Source organism: Bos taurus, chromosome 11 (assembly GCF_002263795.3).
Source record: "Bos taurus isolate L1 Dominette 01449 registration number 42190680 breed Hereford chromosome 11, ARS-UCD2.0, whole genome shotgun sequence".
Classification (NCBI taxonomy): domain Eukaryota; kingdom Metazoa; phylum Chordata; class Mammalia; order Artiodactyla; family Bovidae; genus Bos; species Bos taurus.
Genome location: NC_037338.1, coordinates 72,414,815 through 72,431,243, shown reverse-complemented (window position 1 = coordinate 72,431,243; position 16,429 = coordinate 72,414,815). Strand labels below are relative to the sequence as shown.

Here is a 16,429-nt window from a genome sequence, read left to right as displayed (position 1 = left end):
TAGGGCTAGAACCCTAGCAGCTTGGTGGGGTAGGGAAACAGGTTGAGCTGTGGCCCTCAGGACCAAGGTGGGGGGCTGTCAAGAGGGGCCTGAAGAGCCTGTGCTCTGGCCAGCTGGATGGGGCCAAGCAGAGACAGAGACCAAGTGTGGGTGGGCATAAGCAGAGTTTCTTCACAAGACCATAAAAGTCCACCTTAAATGTTCTATTTTTAAATGCTACATAGCAACCTTCTTCCTCCTGCCCCCAAAGTGGAAATTCTCAGAGCAGCATATTGTTCTGGTCAAGGACAAGTGGGCAGGACAGGCAACAGACCGAGCCACACGGGAAGAGAAGCAGCAGAGGAAAGTGCACGTTCAACCCCATGAACACGTTACCTCCTGTAGACATGCACACCGGCCAGAGATCAGAAACCTCACCAGCCACCCTTGGTCCCCTGCAGGCCTCCCTCAGCAGGGGAAGACCTGTGCATGGGAGGAGGGGCTCTTCACCCTCGCCAGGGACAGGACTAGGGTGGACAAGAGCAGGTGCAGACAGTACAGGAACCCAGATTCTAGCCCAATGGCAGTTTTTATTCCTTAGGAACAAAGATATGTGGGTAAGAAACTCCAAAAGGAAACAGGAGCATGAATGACCAAATGACACGAGGGTGGCATGGCTCAGGAGTCAGACGGATGGCACACTCCACAGTGGACCTGGTCATGTCCTGGTTTCTCAACATCCACCCCATCCCCAAGTGCCCATTGCAAAGGTAGGGGGTGGGGCAGCGAGGTGAAAAACGTCCCTACTCTACACAAAGGAAATGAATGTACCTGCGTGTTCTGAGAGGCCTCTCAGGGACACCAAAACCTCCCTCTCAAGAATGGAGGTAGACAGATCAGGATGTCTGGGTAGCACAGACAACCTCAAAGTAGTGTCCCAGGGGCCCTGTGTGGCTGGCAGAAGCCGTGCTCCAATGGGACTGCAAGGGACACAAGAGCTGGCCAAGGCAGCTCCGCATCAATCTTGCCAGAGTGGGCCCAGCACAGCTATTTCCATTCACTTCAAAGAAGCCTGGCGATGCTGAATCAGAAGCCATTATCCTTTTGCCTGGAGATTTACCTCTATCCCTTTTTCTGAAAGAATTGTACCCCCTGCAAGCCTGGTTCTCTAGAGAACAGATGGGCAAAGAACAAGGAAAAACCTTGTCCTACTCTCACACCTCCTGTGACATGACAGCTTCTGCTGTAGCACAAACTCCCAAGAACAAGGTCCTTTGGTGTGGGTGAGGTCACTCAGTCTGTGACCCTCCTGCGGAACACCAGGGAACTCATCCCAGTACCGCAGGGGCCTCTGGGTCTGGGTCCCAAGTCTGTGATCCCAGGATCACAGTGAGGTCTCCTGGAGGATGAAGGTCGGGCTGATCCCCGGCTGGACGGGGCCTTCCTCAGGCACAGCCATGTCCACCTGGTCTCTGCTGCCCCTCAGCATCCCATTGCTCATCTTCTCTGGAAACATACAGGCTTCCAAGGAGAGGTCCTGGGGAATGTGGGCAAAGGGTGGGGTGAACGTGAGACGAAAGGGGAGGTGAAGGAACCTCCTTTTCCTCTTGCAGGAAGGGTGACCCCGCTGTGATCCTGGCTAGAAAGGGGACCAGCAAGGGGCAGCGGGGGGAGGAGCAGGCCTGGGGTGAGCACGAGGGTGGGAGGAGGGAGAGGACAGGCCAGCAGCTGTGGCCGCTCGGGGCCAAGACCCTTCTGCCCACCAAGCCCCCGCTTCCCTGTGGGAAGGAGCCGGCACCTGCTACCGGATGGCCCAGGCTCAGGCAGATCATCAGAGAATGGGGGCTGGGGGAGAAAGAAAAGGGGGGGGCGGGGACGGAAACCAGAAGGTCCGGCAGTAGTCTGAGAGGGAGGGGAGGGGTGATCTGACAACAGAGGAGCTACCTGGCTGCCGGCTCTGCAGGGAAGCCGCTTCTGACAGGACAGGGGCAGGAGGGCAAGGAGTTTCGGCAACACTGGGTAAATGGTCCGAGGGTCCACGGTCCGGCCCCGCATGCCCCCTGAAGACAAAGTGCTCCTGAGACTCTAGTGTATAACCAGGGCACTTCCCAGAGCCATCCAATCTCACTCCTCTGAGCCCCTAGCCCCTACCCACCTCCTAGAGCTCCGCCAAGAAGCCTGACTATTCCAGACATCCAGGAGCCCCTGAGCTCAGACCCCAGACCCCTGAGTGCCATCCCTCGGGCAGTCCTCATTTCTTTGCGCGCCCACCCCACGCCCCCTCACCACTGAGCAGACTGACAGCCAGGCCCACCACAATGACGGTGGTGGAGTTGTGAGCGCTGTACCATAAGTACGACAGGGAATAGAGCCGCTGTAGCCCCGTGGGCCTGGGGAGAGCAGGGGGTGAGGACAATTAGCAATTCATTGAAGGAGCAACCGACCCTCAGGCACCTGGCTCCCCGCCCCCACCCCCTGCAAGGTCCCAGAGGTCGGGGAACCAACACCCAACATTCCCCACCCCCCAGGCTTCTAGTGGCCCATCCCTTAGCAAGGGCCCTGGAAAACCCCTCAAGAATGAGCTGCTTTCCCCAAGGAGAGAGTGAGCTCTGACTCACTTGGAGGCGGCAGTCGAGGGCATCAGTGTGGCCATGGTGACAGCAGTCAGATTGCTGGACAGGGAGAAGCTGGACCCGTTAGGGGGAGAGAGTGCTCTACCAGAGCCCATGCTGGTCACTATGCTCCCGATGCCGATCCAGAAGGCCATAATCAGTCCAGCCAACAGGCCCACGATGGCACCCTGCCCAGAGACGTGACACTCTCTTGTCACAAGGCCAGCCCCACCAAAGCTTTACACCAGTTCCCAGCACTCCTAGTGAAAGCCCTGCCAAGCCATTCCCCAGGTCCACCCCCACACATGACCCTGGAGTCATGTGGGTCACTCACAGGAGGATTTGCACAAGGAAAGAACATCCCAAGGCAGAAGAGTCCAAGCAGTGGCCCCCCAACCATACCAAAGATGCTGATGGCTGCCTGCAGAGGACAGGGTGAGAAAAAGAAAAGAACACACAGGCTCAGAGACCCCAGCCTCAGCAATGTGGCAGAGCCACCACCACTGCCTCAGAGCCCCACCAGCCAGATCTGTCAGTCTCTTCTCCCTGGAACCACTAGAACGCAGGATCCTAGAGGGCAGAAACAGTTATGGGAATATGCCTGGGGTTCTCCAGAGGCTGATCCTTAGACCTCTCTGAGCCAACAACAACTCTGGGGCTTTTGGCTACTAGGGAGCCTGTTCAGACCTACAGGCGTAGCCGGTCAAAGGGGAACTTCTGACACCTGCCCTCTGTGTCAATTCCTTTCACAATAGCAGTCTTCTTCCCTTTCTGATTTCAATCTGCTCCTTTTCTCCCCCAACAATTCTGTTCCCTCATTACCTGCAGCACAGGTCCCATCTGCGAGGAAATATAGGCCATTCCCAGACAAAGTAGCCCATAACCAAAGGCTGGGAAAAAAGCAGGGGAGAAATAAGCAGATGTGAGTTAACACAATAAGCAGGGAAAGCAGAGCAAAGCTCTTTCCCTGGTCAAACTACTACCTCTCTGTCCCTGGGAAGGGAGCATATTACCTCAGGACCCAGCTCCAGGTCCCTCCCACCCTGTCCTCACTTCTAGGTGACCAAGACTGCTCCCCAGGAAGTTCCCTGGCACATAATCAAGGTCAGTGCTTTACTGGGCAAGTGTACTTCAAAGCAGACAGCCGACAGTGCTTAGAAGGTATCTTAGAAAGTACATGGCTGAAAAGATAAGGAAGTATAATCCCACCGATGATTCTGGAAAGCATGGTGGCCCGGACTTCAGAGACATGAGGGAACCAGGGTCGAATCAAGTCTTCCATTGTAACAGTTGCCAGTGAATTAAAAGCAGAGGATATGGTGCTGAAAGAAGGAAGAGAAAGTCAGGTCCAGAAGGGCAAACCTAACAAGGGACCCTATTGAGGGACAAGTGCCCTAAAGGCAGGAGAGGACGCATGTAACCCAAACACTACTCTGACAGCTGGAACCGAGGAAGAGGCCTGGGAGGCAGGGACACCTGGCCTCTTCTGACTGGGGTTCAGGTTTGGTTCAAGTAAATCAATTCCTGGTATAGAAGACTCCTTCACCAAAAAGGGGCCTCGCCTAGGAGAGGACATGCCTGTCCACACAGAAGAGCTGTCCCTTGTCGTTCACACACAAACAGGCACAATGAGAGGCTCAGAGGGACCTCCCATCCACCCGTCACCTTGTACTCAGAGGGGTCAGCTGTGTCAAGCCTGAGGGGAAAGGTCAAGGTACCTGAGGGAGCCACTGAAGAGGCAGGCGACGAAGAGCCCAGGCAGCCCCGGCAGGCCTCTCAGGAGATCCATCACAAAGTACAAGACGAACTGCAGGCGGAGCAGAAGAGTACAGCTCTGCTCAGAGAAGCCCTTCCCAGGGGAGCGCCGCCCTTCCCCTGCATGTGCCACCCACATGCGCCGACCAGTCTTTGGAGACTGGGCGCCTTAGGAAGGGGGCCAGGCACTGAAGGCGACCCCACAGTAAGTGGAGAGAAAGCGGGCTCTGTACAAAGAAGGACGCAGCAGCCCGTGCCCCAGCTCTCCCCCAGCCAGTGGTGTGACTTGAGCACGCTAGCCACCCCATTGGGTCACCTTTTCTCCTCTACCAGATGAGGCTGTGAGGAGGGATAGAAGAGATCAGCTGTGTGATGGCTCCCCACAGGGCAGGTGGTACGGAGGAGTGAGTCAGTAAAGGGAGGTCCCCGCTCCGTGGGCTGGGCCCTATGATCAGCTGCAGAATCCCAGGGAGGAAGGACTTCACATGCAGTGCCCACCCCAGGTGGGGGTCCTCTCTGCAGCCACCCAGACACTCCCTTTGGAGGGGTCCAGGCAGGGGGCAGGGAGGCCGTCTCACCTGGTCAGGGGCTGCCTGACTCTGCTGGGTGCTCATAGGATACTCCTGGTAGTAGGTAAACATGACCAGGCCAATGAGGCAGCCCATGCTGAGCGCCACCTGCTGGCAGGGGAAGACGGCATAGCAGGAGCTGCAAGAGAGGCCAGTGAGAGCAGAGGGTGTTAGCAGGCATGTCCCCACACCCCAGAAGGCAGGTCCACGTCCTGCCCAGTGGGTGTGCCCTGGTATCCTGCCCCACCGAAACTGCCGCAGCAGAACCAGGTCCCAGTCTCTCCCCCATCCCGGGCCCCCCGTCTTCCCAGTCCTGCCCTCACAGCACTGCAGCCTTCTCCGTGCGGGAACTGAGGTAGCGCTGCACCTGCGCCTGGTTCACTCCATACAAGGAGAGCATCATGAAGACACCCCCGAAGGCCAACGTCCAGAACGTGTGCCGCACAAACGGGTCCGGGTCCAGCCTGCCATAGACACCAACGTGCCACTGTGGCCCCAGACTCAGCCTTCCCTGCCCTCCTCCGACAGGGGGCAGGGCAGAGAGATGGCTGCCGGGGCCAAAGTGGACTCACGACAGGACAGCAGGCTGGGTGGGGAGGGAGTGGTTCCATTCTACCAACCCACAGCCTCATCCCAGGTACTAGAAACATCCTGACACCTGACCACCCGGGGGAACACTGAGCTTGTCCTCCACCCCTGCAGGCCCAGCCTCCCACTGGCCTCAAGGCTGCACTTCAACTCCCACAGCTTCCTCTCTGCTTACTACCACCCTAGGCGCAGGCTCTAAGAGGGGCTCAGCTCCCAGGCACGACAGACCCCAGCCAGGGAAGGGGTGTACTTACTCAATTCCAGAGATGAGGCCATGCTGGGAAGCCACTTCCCACACGTGCCCCAAACCGCCCACCTTGGCCGACCCCACAATGATAACTGCCAGCTGCCCCAGGAACATGACCAGTGTCTGGAAGACATCTGTCCAGATGACTGCCTTCAGTCCACCCTACAGGGAGAAGACAGCACCCCTGCCACAGATGTCCATGGAGCCACACCACCAGCGAGGGCAGCAGCCAGCTGCTGACATCCTTCCCATCCCATTCCCTACCATCACATCCCATCCCCCGACACGATCCCATCCCTTTTCACAACACCCATCTCCTCACCTATATTCTTATCTACTACCCACCTACTTATCTTGTCCCACCTTTTCCTCTTTCCCCCACCTCCCTCCTCTCCACCCTTCCCTAAGACTGGTTACCAGAGCAGTGTAGATGGTACAGACAATGCCTAGGGTCAGCACTGACAGCCAGAGATCAAAGCCAGTCACTGTAAACAGATAAAAATCACATTCCTATCTCCAGAGGAGGGTTTCCCAGGGATAAACCAGGGAAATGCAGTAAGATATGAACCATTTGATTATAAGGATGAAATAAATCATTTACCACAATGGAAAAAAAAAAAAAGGTTTGTAAAGCTCCACCAAAAGGTGTTGATTAACCAATTCAGATGGGGCCTGGTAATGTTTGATTAGCTTTCCACCTCTAGTGAAGACCAGCCAAGGGCCCAGAGTGGAATAATTCCTTGGTCAAGGTTAGGTTCTTTTCTGCATTCTTTCCTCCACCTGCCCCTCCCAAAGGTTTTCCCTAGCCTGCAGTGGCTGGGAGCCAGGGACTGTGACTCCTCACCTGCATTGAGGGCCAAGGATGGTGCATAGAGGACGACCCCCATATAGATCACCTGTTGGGTGTGGAGAGAAAATGTGAGGGGAGGAGCCGATGAGGTGGGGCAGAGAGAAGAAAAGACAGACCTCAGCTCCAATATCCCAGAGGCCTTCCTTCACCTACACTCCCCCTCCCTCTCCCTTCTCCCAAAATTTGGTTTGCCACCACCATGGTTATGTGTGCTAGAACTGGAAGGGACGGCAACAAGATGTCTCTGGGGGTGAGCAGGAATTTCAGTCTTGCTAGTCTGAGAGTAGGGAAGGCTCCAGCGAGCCCGAATCCATGTCCCTCTACCCTGCACCAGGTTCAACTTCTATCCTCATTCCACTTACCATCTGAAAGATGAAGGTCACAGTTCCACAAACACGCACAGCTTTATTGAACCGGAGTTCCAGGTACTAGGTAGGAGTAAATTAAAAAAAAAACAAACACAATGCATTCCTCCCCACCCCATCCCCAACAAATCACACACAACTTCCCTCAGGAAGCCCAGGAACAGAGGAAATAGCCAACTCATATCCACTCTGGGCCCCCCTCAGCACAGTGCTTCTCCCCGAACTCCTACCCTGCCCGACCTCACCACAGTGAACTTCTAGACACATGATGTATTTATTCTCTGCCCCTCTCATCAGGCAGACAGAGTTGAGGGGCCCAGATCCCTGTGTGCCTGGTTCCTTCTCTCTACCCCTGCCCCTGAGAGTCCTCTGTGCTCCTCCCTACCTACCTCATAGGCACTGGTGATATGCAGGCGGTAGAAGATGGGGATGAAGACATGTGCTGGGATCAGCAGTCCTAGGAAATAGCAGCAGCCCAGGAACCAATACTGGGTCCCGAATCGGTAGATCTCAGACGGCACACCCAGGATGGCCACAGCTGACTGGAAGGTGGCCAGCAAGGACAGGGCCACAGGAAGGCAGCCCATTTTTCGATCTGCCAACAGCAACTGGCCGATGCTATGTCGGCCCCAGCCACGATAGGCATGGTAGAGCCCGATGGCAAGGGAGAGAACCAGCAGCAGGACAAAGACCACATAGTCCACCAGGCTGAAGGTGGACGTGACCACGTCGGTGTCTGAGGCTGGAGGGAGGGGCGTGGCGGTGCTCAACCCCATACTCATATTCTCTCTGAGTCTGTGACCTGCGGCCACTTGCTCTTCCTGGGGTCTGGGCTGCCACTCAGCTGGGCAGTGACAGGCAAGCCGCTACAACCTGACTTCCAGACACCGCCTCACAGTCCTCCTCCACCAAGTGACATTGTCCAGGGTGATCTACAAAGAAACTGGCTCTCAGGCAGGCCTCCCCTGCCTTCACGGCCACCCACCCTCGGGCTTGTGCATTCCACACCCATCAGATTTGCCCAGCCAGGCCCCAGGGCAACCAGAAAGGTCTGGAGGCATTGATATGTGTTTAGTAGGGCAGAGTTGGGAGGAGAGGGAGGAAGCAGCAGATTGAGATAGCCAGGAGGTAACTATTTGGCCAAGACCTTTCTGGGTATACACAACTGTGAAACTTAAGAACCTTCTAAGGTCTTCACCCTAGCAGGAAAAGAAAAATCACCTCTAGCCCACCCTCTAGTTTCTTCTCAGAATCCCCTGCCCCACCCGCTGCCTGAACACACAGACCCAGTCACTACAATGTAAGCCAGCAGAGTCCAGCCTGGCGCCTCCACCCAGCAGGGAAGAAGAAACTTCAGGAAAGAGACTAACAAAACCATGGCCTCTATTCTCCCAGCCTCAGGCCCCACCTTCCGAACAGCACGCCTTTTCAGGAAGATCACCAGGAAGACCACCTCCACGGCAGCCTCAAATTCCTTTTCAGGCATCCCCAGGCCAACGACTCTGTTCTCCCCAACTTATTTAAAGCCCTGCCAACCACCTCTCAGCTCTTCTACCTGTAACACGGCAGTCAGTAGCAGATCCAGGGAGAGATTGGGTTCAAAAGTGAGAGGCCAACATGCTGGAACCAGGGGTTCACAGTTACAATTTCAGGGGCACTTCAGAAAGAAGCTAGCCAGCCAGGGAGTTGGGGCAGGGGTGGGCAAGAGAAACAGTCAGGGAAAGTGGTGCTATCCCACAGGAGCAGACACCCACCTCAAGGAGCAATCCCTGCTGTGAAGCAAGGCTGCCTGGAGAAGCTGCGTGTCTGGAGCTGAACGGAGGCTGAAGGCCTGGTCTATAAGAAGCAGAGGTGAGAAGAGCTAAGGTGAAGCTCAGCAGCTATTTGTTGCGGCCCCTTCAGGGAACCAATCACTGCGGTCCAAATGGCCCTATCACCCTACAACCCCCAAACTCCAGCTCAGCCCTAGAGACTCCAGAATGGAGAGCAGGGAGCTCACATTCAACGGCATTCTTAGATGGATTAGGCTTTTGCTGCAAGTCCCACTTGGCACTGAATGCCAGGAGGAATTGCAAAAGAGTTGCTGAGAGATGGGAAAGTTGCTGTTCTAACTCCTGCACAATAAATACTAATCCTTAGAGAATATATTAAATACCATTATCCTCAGAACAAGGACCAGATCACGGTATGCCAAAACTTAGAGGAATCTTAGGAGATCACTAGCATAACCCCCTCATTTACCAACAAACACACCAAGGCCTGCGAATTTAGAAAGCCTAACATGATGACCATTAACATTTTTTGAACACATGTTGTAAAACACAGCACTGTGCTATGTACTTTATAAGTATTAGCAATGATAATAATATCTATACCTTTCAAAACACCATGTCTCTCAGGTTATACACTTTATATGAACACTCTTTAGTTCTCTAGGGTTGGACAGCATCATATAAAACAACAGAGAAATAACAGGATTGTCAGTAAGTGTGACAGGTAATTCACCAGAAGCCCCTCCCTCCCTAGTCCCTGAACTGGGGCTGGAGCAGAGTGTTAACTGTTGTCAATCATTCCTGGAACAAAGTTTAGGTTTCAACTAATCTAGAGACAGATTAACATAAATCATGTCTTCTGTTCTTGCCCACTAGGAGAAAGATCAGCTTCGCTGTCTTCCGGCCCTCCTACCCTGTGTTCTTGGATATATGTTGCCTGCCTGGCAAGATATGGCTTCATGCAGACCAAACCTGAACCCTGAACCTCCTGGGGTCAACGAAGAGGTGAAAACAAGTTGGCAACTCTTGAATCACATGTTCTACTAAGTCACAAATGTGAGTCCCCAGAACAATGTTCCCAACAGGCCACTCAGGTTTAACCTAAAGATGCCTGGGGCTTTGCTACATTGCAACATCTCAAGTTTTCTCACTCCTCTTTGGCAAGGTTTTCATTGCTATGATAGAGGTGATAGGAACTACCAGAGAGTAAGAGGAAATATGTCTGCTGTGTACAAATGTACAGACGTAAAGGGTTAATGATATGGCTAGGCAGGTAGTTGCAGAAAGGAAGGAAGGTCAAAGTATAGAATGGAAAACAAGATGTACAGAAACGCAGACTCTCTGCTGCTGGGGTAAACTGGCAGGGCTTCCTGAGAATTCTATTTGCATGAGATGCAGAGAACCCTCCTGGATGGCTGAAGAAAGAGCCAGGCAAGACAGGAAAAACCTGACCCAGTAACAAAAACTTCACCAGACATGGTTCTAAGAGCAGGACAGGGACCTTCTAACCTTTAAAAAACTCACCTCTCTCTGAGAGGTGCTAAAAGTAACAGAAAAGCTGTTTCACTAAAACTCTAACACACAGGGCACCAAATAGCAGGCTGTAGGGGGCTCTTTTTAAAAGTCTGATATACACAGACAAGAAAGAGAATCATTCCTAACCACCCTAATCACACTCTCACTTTGGTAGCAAAATGAATTGCTTTGCCCCCTACAAAAGGCAAATGGGCCACCGGAGGACCAATCTTCCCCAAAAGATGCCTTCAAAATCTGTCCTTGTGCCTAGAATCCCGCAAGATCTGAAAGGCTCTAGAGGTCCTCATTAAAACGCTAGTAACTAATGCCTTAGTAAATGTGCCAGCCTTCTGAAAGTAAATGCTTTTAGATTCCAGACACCTGGGGGTAGGTAGAAGGGGAGCCAGGCTAGAAGACGAGCTTTGATTAGCTTTGATGAGTTTTTTCTGGCCCTAACCAAAGCCCACACTCAGTCCCTCCCGGCACGGGGCTCCCTCGGCGCCCCTTCGGTCGGGGCCTCGTGCCACCACGGGATAGCCCTCGTCTTCCCCTTACCTCCAGGGCCCAGCCAAGACTAAGAAGGTCTTGTCGTTCTTCCCGAGATCTGTATCGCTCCTTTTCTGGGAAGACAAAGGAGATGAGGACTTAGGGGACTATCTATCCCGCTTCCACCTCCTCGCCAGAGCACCGGACGCCGCGTGGTTTCAGGACTGAGCTGCGCCGCGTGGTTTCAGGACTGAGCTGAAAGGGACAGGGTGCCCCGAGGGTCCTCAGGCTCGTCTCCTCCCGACAGGATTTGCCCTTCGTCCTTTGCTCCCCATCACCCTTACCCTCTTTATTTCCTGACTTCTCTCCTCCCTCCACACGCGAGGTGGCACAACCACTACCACCTCGCCGCCTGCACGCTCACCTTCCCCGGACTCCAGTCTAGGAGCCGGCCCACCCCGCTCCTCATCTTTCTGCTCCTCCCCGTCCCTCCCCGCCCTGACGCCACTCTCCGCAGCCTGTGTGCTCCAACCCAACCCCTCACGGCCCGCCCTCGACCGGCCCTCCTGCTCGATCTCCACACGTGGGTCCGGCCTCCGCGGGAGAGCGGGCCCGGCCACGCCGGGCCGGGTGACAGCTGAGTCCCGCCCCCTGCCCGTCCTCGCGCCGCCATGTTTACTGCGGGCAGATGGATTAACCCCGAGCTGCTTCAGAGACGCTACCCCGACGTCCGGGAGCATGGAACGCGGCGCTGAGAAAACGGTGGCAAGGAGGTCTTCGCTTAAGGGGGGAGAAGGGTGTGGTTAGTCCCCCGAACTAGGACTGGGGCCCCCAACGACAACAAAAAAAATGCGCTGACCCCCACGACTAAAGGTAACCCCAGCCCTCCCAGCACCGACCAACCCACCTGACTAGCGGGGCGGGCCAGGCCACGCCCCGCACGGGGGCGTGACACGGTGGGAGGCAGGGCCGCACGCGCGTCTCGTGATCAGTGGAGAAGGTCGGAAGGAGCGAAAAATGGCCCCTTGCGGGCTCGGCAGTCCTTTGAGCTTGGTTCCCTGGGCTGCAGCCCTGCTCTTCGTTCTGAGCGTGGGAAGGGCTTTGGCGCTACCCGAGGTACTGAAGCAGATTAAAGGTTGGGTTGAAAAAGAATTGCTCGCCGGCACTCGGCTCTCCCCTCTCCCCTGCCTGCCGCAGCCCCGATTTCGTTCCTGGGGCCTCCCTACCCGTCACCTAGCCGGCTCCCACTCCCGAGTACTCAACGCCTCTGTCTCCCAGCGCTTTCGCCCTGCTGACGTCCAAAGACGTTTGAAATTTGACCTCCTCGCTCGAATAGTTATATTGGAATAACTATAAGTTCTTTCCACAAATGAGCCCTCCGGCCGTTCTGCAAGCTTGCTGCGTTCTAATGCCGCTGGATAGCGTGCGTTGGTAGGACTGTACTTTCTGTAATGCTTGATGAGTTCTTTGTGTACCTGCAGTCCTTTTACACCCGGTCACATGGGGCTGGCAGGTTGAGAAGTCGTTGGAGAGGGCATTATAAGTGTGTTCGAATAGTAATTCTCAGAGATGAGATCCTTCCCTGGACAAGATCCGGTACGGAAATTCTCCGGTGCGCTGTTTTGGCGCCTGGTTCCAGAGGAAGAAATACGTCTTCTGTAAATCTGATATAAAGGCCCTGTGTTAGAGGAATTCTGGAGCATATACTGGCAGTTAACGTTTGAGCCTCTGTTTCCTCCCCCCCCCCCCCCCCCCCCCCCCCCCCGCTTTTCTCTCTCTTCTGCAGATATGCACCCAGTGTCCAGGGAGTGTGCAAAATTTGTCAGAAGTGGCTTTTTATTGTAAGCGGACACCAGAGCTAACGCTGCGAGCCCGCTGCTGCCTGAATGGGGAAGGCACCATCCTGGGGTGAGGGAGAAGACCTCCCTGGGTACTGGAAAAAAGTTCCCAAACCGGATTCTTCAAGGCTTGCCTGATTGGCTTTGGGGATAAATATTCATATATATTTTTGAGGCATCTAAACCGTGATAAGTGAAGAATCTGCCTACAGTCCAGGAGACCTGGGGTGGGATTCCTGGGTTGGGAAGATCACTCGGAGAAGGAAATGGCAACCCACTCCAGTATTATTGCCTGGAGAATCCCATGGACAGAGGAGCCTGGCGGGCTACAGTCCATGGGGTTGAAAAGCGTGAGACACATACTGAGTGACTAACACTTTAAACAACCCTGTGGTTCTTCCTGGTTGAAAAATGCATAAAAGTCATAATTTTGAGCATTTTTTAACCTTATTTCTTTTGTTTATTATCAACTCTCTGGCTTATTTACTGTAGTGTCTCCATGAAATGACTCCTTTGGCCTCCAGGACACTGATACACGGTTTTCTTCCTCTTCTCATTAATTCATATTTGAGGCAAATTTCTCTTTTTGTCCCCTTATACAGATTACTTCCTGCATTGTTTTCCCCTCACACTCTTGAGAATCCACTTATTCTTACAGCTTCAACCATTATGCAGGTGTCTCCCAAAACTAGATCTCTCTTAATTTCCTTTGACTTTTCTCCAGATATGTGGAGAAAACATAATAGATTCCTATTAAACATTTCCTTTTTCAGAGCACCCTCACTTCTGATTCAGATTGTCTTGCTTCCTTACTCCTCATTCCGTTATCTATCTAAATACTTATTTGTATTGAACTTTCAGAAAACCAGTTTCTTTCCATTATTGCTCTGGCTTTAAAATTACACTTATAATTGTCTGTGGTCCTAGGATAAAGTACAAACCAGGAACTATCATAGACTGGCCCAACCTACCGTTCCAACATTACTTTCTTTTTTTTTTTTCCAACATTACTTTCAATTAGTTGTCCACTCAAACCCTCCAGGAGAGTCTGGCTTCAGCCTTCTACCTCCAAAAGCAGGCCACCTTTGTTTCTCTGTTCAAGCCTCTCTCTTTACCTAAACTTGCCTTCCTCCATCAAATTAGGACATATCTGTCCTTTAATTCCAACATCTTTTGTGAATACTCTGTACTACTAAATGCCAGAGTAATATCTTTTAATTTTTCACTTCCTCATCCTTAGTGTCTGTACCACTCAAGTTAATTTTATATACTGTTCACATTGCAATTTAATGTTTATATATTTTTTATTTTGGGTGATGGTCTTGTTCCCCTAGTACCTTGTAAACAACTTGCAAGCTAAGATACTGAATGTTATTTTTAAGTCTCCCAATTTTTGCAGTTAGTAGGCATTAAGTAATATTTGCAGTTAGTAGTCATTAAGTAAATACTAAGGCACCATTCCATTAAGTAAAGGAATAGCAATAGATATTGAAGAAATATGACTAGTGCAAATGAGGGACAGATTTTTTTAAATTTAAGTAGCTACATGTGTTAGTGGTTACTTAATTGGACAATGCAGGATGAAAACATCTACCAGAGTGCCTAGTTTGTGGTCCTGACATAGGTGTGTTCAATGAATATTAGCTGTAAAGAGGGTTGTAATAGCTTACCCTGGGTGAAGGGGAAAGATACACAGTTTCACTAATTACTTTATTTCCTCAGGCTGGATCTCCAGAACTGCTCTCTGAAGGACCCTGGTCCAAACTTTCCTCAAGCACACACTGCTATCATCATGTAAGTCGTTAGTTATCCTCCTTCCCAAAAAGTGACCTTGGCATAGGGTTGATGGGAAAGTCTTTGAGGATGGACTGCTAAAAAGATGTTTGAATATTGTCTACATTTGGACAACTCAGAATAAGAACTGGATTACCATCCAGAAAGATGTATGAATGGAAGTAAAGTGTTTTCCTAGAGCACAGTGCTAACAGTGTGTGCTTTGCAGAGACCTTCAGGCAAACCCCCTCCAGGGTGACTTGGTCAACACCTTCCATGGCTTTACTCAGCTCCAGACTCTGTGAGTAAGAGTGTGGGGTGCGGGAGAGAACCAAAGAGAGGCAGTGCTATGAACTCAGCAACTTTGGTCTGCGTATTATGACTGCCTGTGTTGTGTTCAGGATACTGCCACAAGATGTCAACTGTCCTGGAGGTATTAATGCCTGGGATACTATCACTTTTTATATAAACAACCAGAGTTGCGAAGGACAAAGGAATATTTGCAACACCACTGAGGACCCAGGTATGCTGTCTCACTTCCACCCCTCCGGAAACTACCCTTCCTCCCTGTATTCTCTACTTTAGATCAGAAAGACGGTAAAATTGCCTAAGTGCCTTTTGTTCAGGTTTCCGAAGTGTTCAGTTCAGTCAGTCCAGGTGCTCAGTCGTGTCCAACTCTTTATGATCCCAAGGACTGCAGCATGCCAGGCTTCCCTGTCTATCACCAACTCCCGGAGCTTGCTCAAACTCTTGTCCATTGAGTCGGTGATGTCATCCAACCATCTCATCTTCTGTCATCCCCTTCTTCTCCTGTCTTCTTCAGTCTTTCCCAGCCTCAGGCTATTTTCCAATGAGTCAGTTCTTTGCATCAGGTTTCCAAAGTATTGGAGCTTCAGTTTCAACATCAGCCCTTCCAATGAACACCCAGGACTGATCTCCTTTAGGATGGACTGGTTGGATCTCCTTGCAGTCCAAGGGACTCTCAAGAGTCTTCTCCAACACCATGGTTCAAAAGCATCAGTTCTTTGGCATTCAGCTTTCTTTATGGTCCAACTCTCACATCCATACATGAATGACTACTGGAAAAAACCATAGCTTTGACTAGACAGACCTTTGTCAGCAAAGTAATGTCTCTGCTTTTTGATATGCTGTTTACATTTGTCATAGCTTTAATACACTCTCTAGGTTTGTCATAGCTCGGAAGTCTTAACCCTTTGGAAAGAAAGGTCTTAAAATTATTTTGTTATTATGATAGTGTTCTGATTATCTGTAGTCTATTTTCCACTCTACCTTTGCCCTAGAAATAGTTGAGAGAATCTAAGCTGAAGGAGATATATGGGAAATATACCTAATGAAATCCAGTGATGTTCTCTGTTTCTCTCTGGCCCTCAGAAATATGTCCTGAGAATGGATCTTGTGTACCTGATGGTCCAGGTCTCTTGCAGTGTGTCTGTGCTGATGGCTTCCATGGCTACAGGTGTATGCGCCAGGTGAGGAATTAGGCCTCCTAATTAGGGGTAAGAGATACGCATAGATCAAGTACCTCTTTCAAAGACGACCAGCAGCTGACGCAAATCACCTAGAGAAGGAAACTAGAAGAAAACTGCCCTGGCTCAGGGGACAGATATGCTAGGAATTACTGAATGTTAGGTTTTAAGCCCTTGGTGTAACCCTGTATGAAGTTTTTTTGGTCTGTTATTCACAGGGCTCCTTCCCATTGTTCATGTTCTTTGGTATTCTGGGATCCACCACCTTATCCATCTCCATCCTCCTTTGGGGGACTCAACGCCGAAAAGCCAAGGCTTCATGAACCACACAGATCTTCCCACTGACCTAAAGATCATCCCCATCTTAGCCCAGTCAGGGAGATTTGCTTCCTAGACATCAATCATCAGCGGATCCTCCCAAGGCAGAGGCCTCCGATGGAAGGAAGATGGAAATTTGCACAACCCTAGTGTGTTGTAGACATCCAGTCCGGGAGTGGACTAGTACCAGTTCACATTTGTGCTGTTGACCATAATAAACAGTTTTTCTTTTTTTCTTCTTGTCTCTTGGTTGGGGTGGCAAAGGCTTCTTCAGC

At 51.8% G+C, this 16,429-nt stretch overlaps 2 protein-coding genes across 10 annotated transcripts; one reads left to right on the top strand and one right to left on the bottom strand.

The window, feature by feature from the left end:
• Positions 1–549: 549 nt before the first annotated feature.
• SLC5A6 (solute carrier family 5 member 6) lies at positions 550–11,736 on the bottom strand. 9 transcript variants are annotated; one of them, XM_024998615.2, is made up of 18 exons: positions 11,646–11,736; positions 10,808–10,872; positions 8,720–8,801; positions 7,355–7,897; positions 6,963–7,028; positions 6,595–6,646; positions 6,168–6,235; positions 5,758–5,912; positions 5,239–5,379; positions 4,925–5,054; positions 4,310–4,398; positions 3,801–3,913; positions 3,414–3,481; positions 2,926–3,012; positions 2,598–2,779; positions 2,266–2,369; positions 1,924–2,039; positions 550–1,516 (listed from the first exon to the last, which is right to left on the bottom strand). In XM_024998615.2, exons 4-18 carry the CDS (start codon positions 7,745–7,747, stop codon positions 1,364–1,366), a joined length of 1,917 nt encoding a protein of 638 aa, XP_024854383.1. In that variant the 5' UTR covers positions 7,748–7,897; positions 8,720–8,801; positions 10,808–10,872; positions 11,646–11,736; the 3' UTR covers positions 550–1,363.
• ATRAID (all-trans retinoic acid induced differentiation factor) lies at positions 11,732–16,386 on the top strand. The gene is made up of 7 exons (NM_001105505.1): positions 11,732–11,854; positions 12,525–12,646; positions 14,299–14,370; positions 14,579–14,650; positions 14,751–14,872; positions 15,742–15,839; positions 16,055–16,386. Exons 1-7 carry the CDS (start codon positions 11,756–11,758, stop codon positions 16,157–16,159), a joined length of 690 nt encoding a protein of 229 aa, NP_001098975.1. The 5' UTR covers positions 11,732–11,755; the 3' UTR covers positions 16,160–16,386.
• The last annotated feature ends 43 nt before the right edge of the window (positions 16,387–16,429 follow it).

Excerpts from the sequence above, each read along its gene's own strand:
- SLC5A6 (XM_024998615.2), bottom strand. The coding sequence starts at position 7,747 with ATGAGTATGGGGTTGAGCACCGCCACGCCCCTCCCTCCAGCCTCAGAC. Across the intron at positions 5,380-5,757 it reads GGCCTCATCTCTGGAATTGA|GCTGGACCCGGACCCGTTTG; the intron begins GTAAGTACACCC and ends TGTCTATGGCAG. Across the intron at positions 2,780-2,925 it reads TTCCTTGTGCAAATCCTCCT|GGTGCCATCGTGGGCCTGTT; the intron begins GTGAGTGACCCA and ends GTCTCTGGGCAG.
- ATRAID (NM_001105505.1), top strand. The coding sequence starts at position 11,756 with ATGGCCCCTTGCGGGCTCGGCAGTCCTTTGAGCTTGGTTCCCTGGGCT. Across the intron at positions 14,371-14,578 it reads GCACACACTGCTATCATCAT|AGACCTTCAGGCAAACCCCC; the intron begins GTAAGTCGTTAG and ends TGTGCTTTGCAG. Across the intron at positions 14,873-15,741 it reads CAACACCACTGAGGACCCAG|AAATATGTCCTGAGAATGGA; the intron begins GTATGCTGTCTC and ends TCTGGCCCTCAG.